General features: G+C 61.2%; 1 protein-coding gene across 1 annotated transcript; it reads left to right on the forward strand.

Moving 5' to 3' along the window:
- The first annotated feature begins 683 nt into the window (after positions 1-683).
- Positions 684-2,350, forward strand: LOC123440910 (noroxomaritidine synthase 2-like). Its single transcript, XM_045117450.1, has one exon. The coding sequence runs from the start codon at positions 702-704 to the stop codon at positions 2,238-2,240; it is 1,539 nt and encodes a 512-aa protein (XP_044973385.1). The 5' UTR covers positions 684-701; the 3' UTR covers positions 2,241-2,350.

Consider the following 2,350-nt stretch of genomic DNA (forward strand, 5'->3'; position numbering starts at 1 on the left):
CCAACTTCATGCATCTTACTGGCTGAGCACAAACCAAAAACCTCCTGCCTGTCTCAAATCCTTCGAATGCTACGCGACGCTCAGGCGGCAGTCCATGCTCCAAGCAAACATCCAGGGCAGAGTTCTCGATGCCCATGTAGTCTTCGTCGTCGATGCTACCAGGGATCTAAAGAAATAACCAAAAAACAGAAATAAATCCCCAAGAAATAGAAGCACTAAACCTAACCCTAGCTCTAAAATTACCCGGTACATCATGCCGTCGGAGGAGGAGCTGATGTCCAGGCTCGATAGCTCGTTGCTACTTTCATCCTCATAAACCATGGCGCGCTGGAGGTGGTGTCGGCCGACGGAGAACTCCGGCCGACGAGGTTCGGCGACGAGAGGGGGTCAGACTCCAGGAGAGAAGAAGGGGGAAGGAGGGGAACGGCTCGGTCAACCAGGATGGACCGCGAGCGAGCCTAAACCCCGACCGAACCGGTTCGTCACGACTGCCATGCGGGCCCGTTACGTTAGATACATGGTCAGTACGTGTTATACGGCTGTCAGATCGTATTGCAGAGATGGTACTGACACGTAAAAAAAATGACTATTGATACCAATCGGTTACATGATGTCCAAGTGTGGTAGTGTCATGCAATTAACTCGACCAATTCGGTCCTGCCCGATTAGGTGACGGTGCAACGGTGCAAGAGCTGCAGATAATGGCGTCCGTCTCCTTCCTCGAGCTCTCGCTCGGCTTGCTCTGCTTCACCATCTTTTACTACTACTTCCACATGAGGTCCAAGAGGAAGAACCCAGCGCTACCGCTGGACTGGCCGCTGGTGGGCATGCTCCCGGCGCTCTTCGGCAACCTGCCGCGCCTCCACGACTGGGTCACCTCCGTCCTCGCCGCCAGCACGCTCAACTTCCGCCTCGCCGGCCCGCCGCGCTCGGGGATGCAGCTCTTCTTCACCGCCGACCCGGCCAACGTCCGCCACGTCTTCACCTCCAACTTCCCCAACTACCCCAAGGGCCCCGAGTTCGCCCAGATCATGGACATCTTCGGCGGCGGCATCTTCAACACCGACGGCGACTCCTGGCGCCGCCAGCGAGCCAAGGCGCAGCTGCTCATGTCTGGGCCCCGGTTCCGGGCCTTTGTGTTCCACTGCAGCCACCGGAAGGTCGAGAGTGGCCTGCTCCCGCTGCTCGCCCGCGTCGCCGCCGTCGGCTCTGGCGAGTGCGACCTGCAGGACGTGTTCCTCAGGCTCACGTTCGACACCACTGCCACGTTGGTTCTTGGCGTCGACCCAGGCTGCCTGGCCGTCGGTTTCCCGGAGGTGCCGTTCGCGCGCGCCATCGACGATGCCATGGACGTGCTCCTCATCCGCAACGTGCTCCCGCTGTCATGGTGGAAGCTGGTGCGGTGGCTCGGGGTTGGGCACGAGCGAAAGATGGGGCTGGCCTGGCGCGACATCGACCGGTTCATCGGCGACACGATCGCCAAGCGGCGGGAGGCGGTGAAAGCCAGAGGCGGGATCGAGGAGTCGGCGGACCTGCTCTCCTCCTACATCGACGACGACGGCAACGACGATGCCGGTGCGGTCGTCGACGTCTTCCTCCGCGACACGACCATGAACCTCATGATCGCCGGCCGCGACACGACCGGCTCGGCGCTGTCCTGGTTCTTCTACCTCCTCACCACGAACCCGCGCGTGGAGGCCAAGATCCTCGCAGAGCTCGACACCATCAAGACCACCGCCACCACCACCCCGGACGGCATGGTGACCTACGACCCGGACGAGCTCGGCCGGCTGGTGTACCTGCACGCTGCCCTGTGCGAGTCGCTCCGGCTGTACCCGCCGGTGCCGATGGAGCACAAGGGCGTGGCCGCCGCCGAGATGCTGCCGAGCGGGCACGAGGTGCGGCCGGGGGACAAGATCATCGTGTCGCTGTACGCGATGGGGAGGATGGAGGCCGTGTGGGGCAAGGACTGCCGGGAGTTCCGGCCGGAGCGGTGGATCGGGGAGGACGGCAAGCCGCGGTACGTGCCGTCGTACAGGTTCGCCTCCTTCAACGCCGGGCCGCGGACCTGCCTCGGCAAGGACATGGCGTTCGTGCAGCTCAAGGCCGTGGCGGCCGCCGTGGTGAGGAACTTCGAGGTGGAGGCCGTGCCGGGGCACGTCGTGGAGCCCAAGATCTCCATTATTCTCCACATGAAGAACGGCTTCAAGGCCAGGATTAAGACGAGGGCAGGCAGGTGATGAACAACTAGCTGGGTGCACGCTCTCTGTCTCCAACTCTCCATCGTAACACACTTATGAGTGTTTCGAATAAAAACCTACTTCCTACATTTCTAAATATAAGTTTTTTT

This window comes from Hordeum vulgare, chromosome 3H (genome assembly GCF_904849725.1).
Source record: "Hordeum vulgare subsp. vulgare chromosome 3H, MorexV3_pseudomolecules_assembly, whole genome shotgun sequence".
In the NCBI taxonomy this organism is placed as follows: domain Eukaryota; kingdom Viridiplantae; phylum Streptophyta; class Magnoliopsida; order Poales; family Poaceae; genus Hordeum; species Hordeum vulgare.

Bases quoted from the DNA above. Each gene is read 5' to 3' on its own strand.
- LOC123440910 (XM_045117450.1), top strand. From the start codon at position 702: ATGGCGTCCGTCTCCTTCCTCGAGCTCTCGCTCGGCTTGCTCTGCTTC.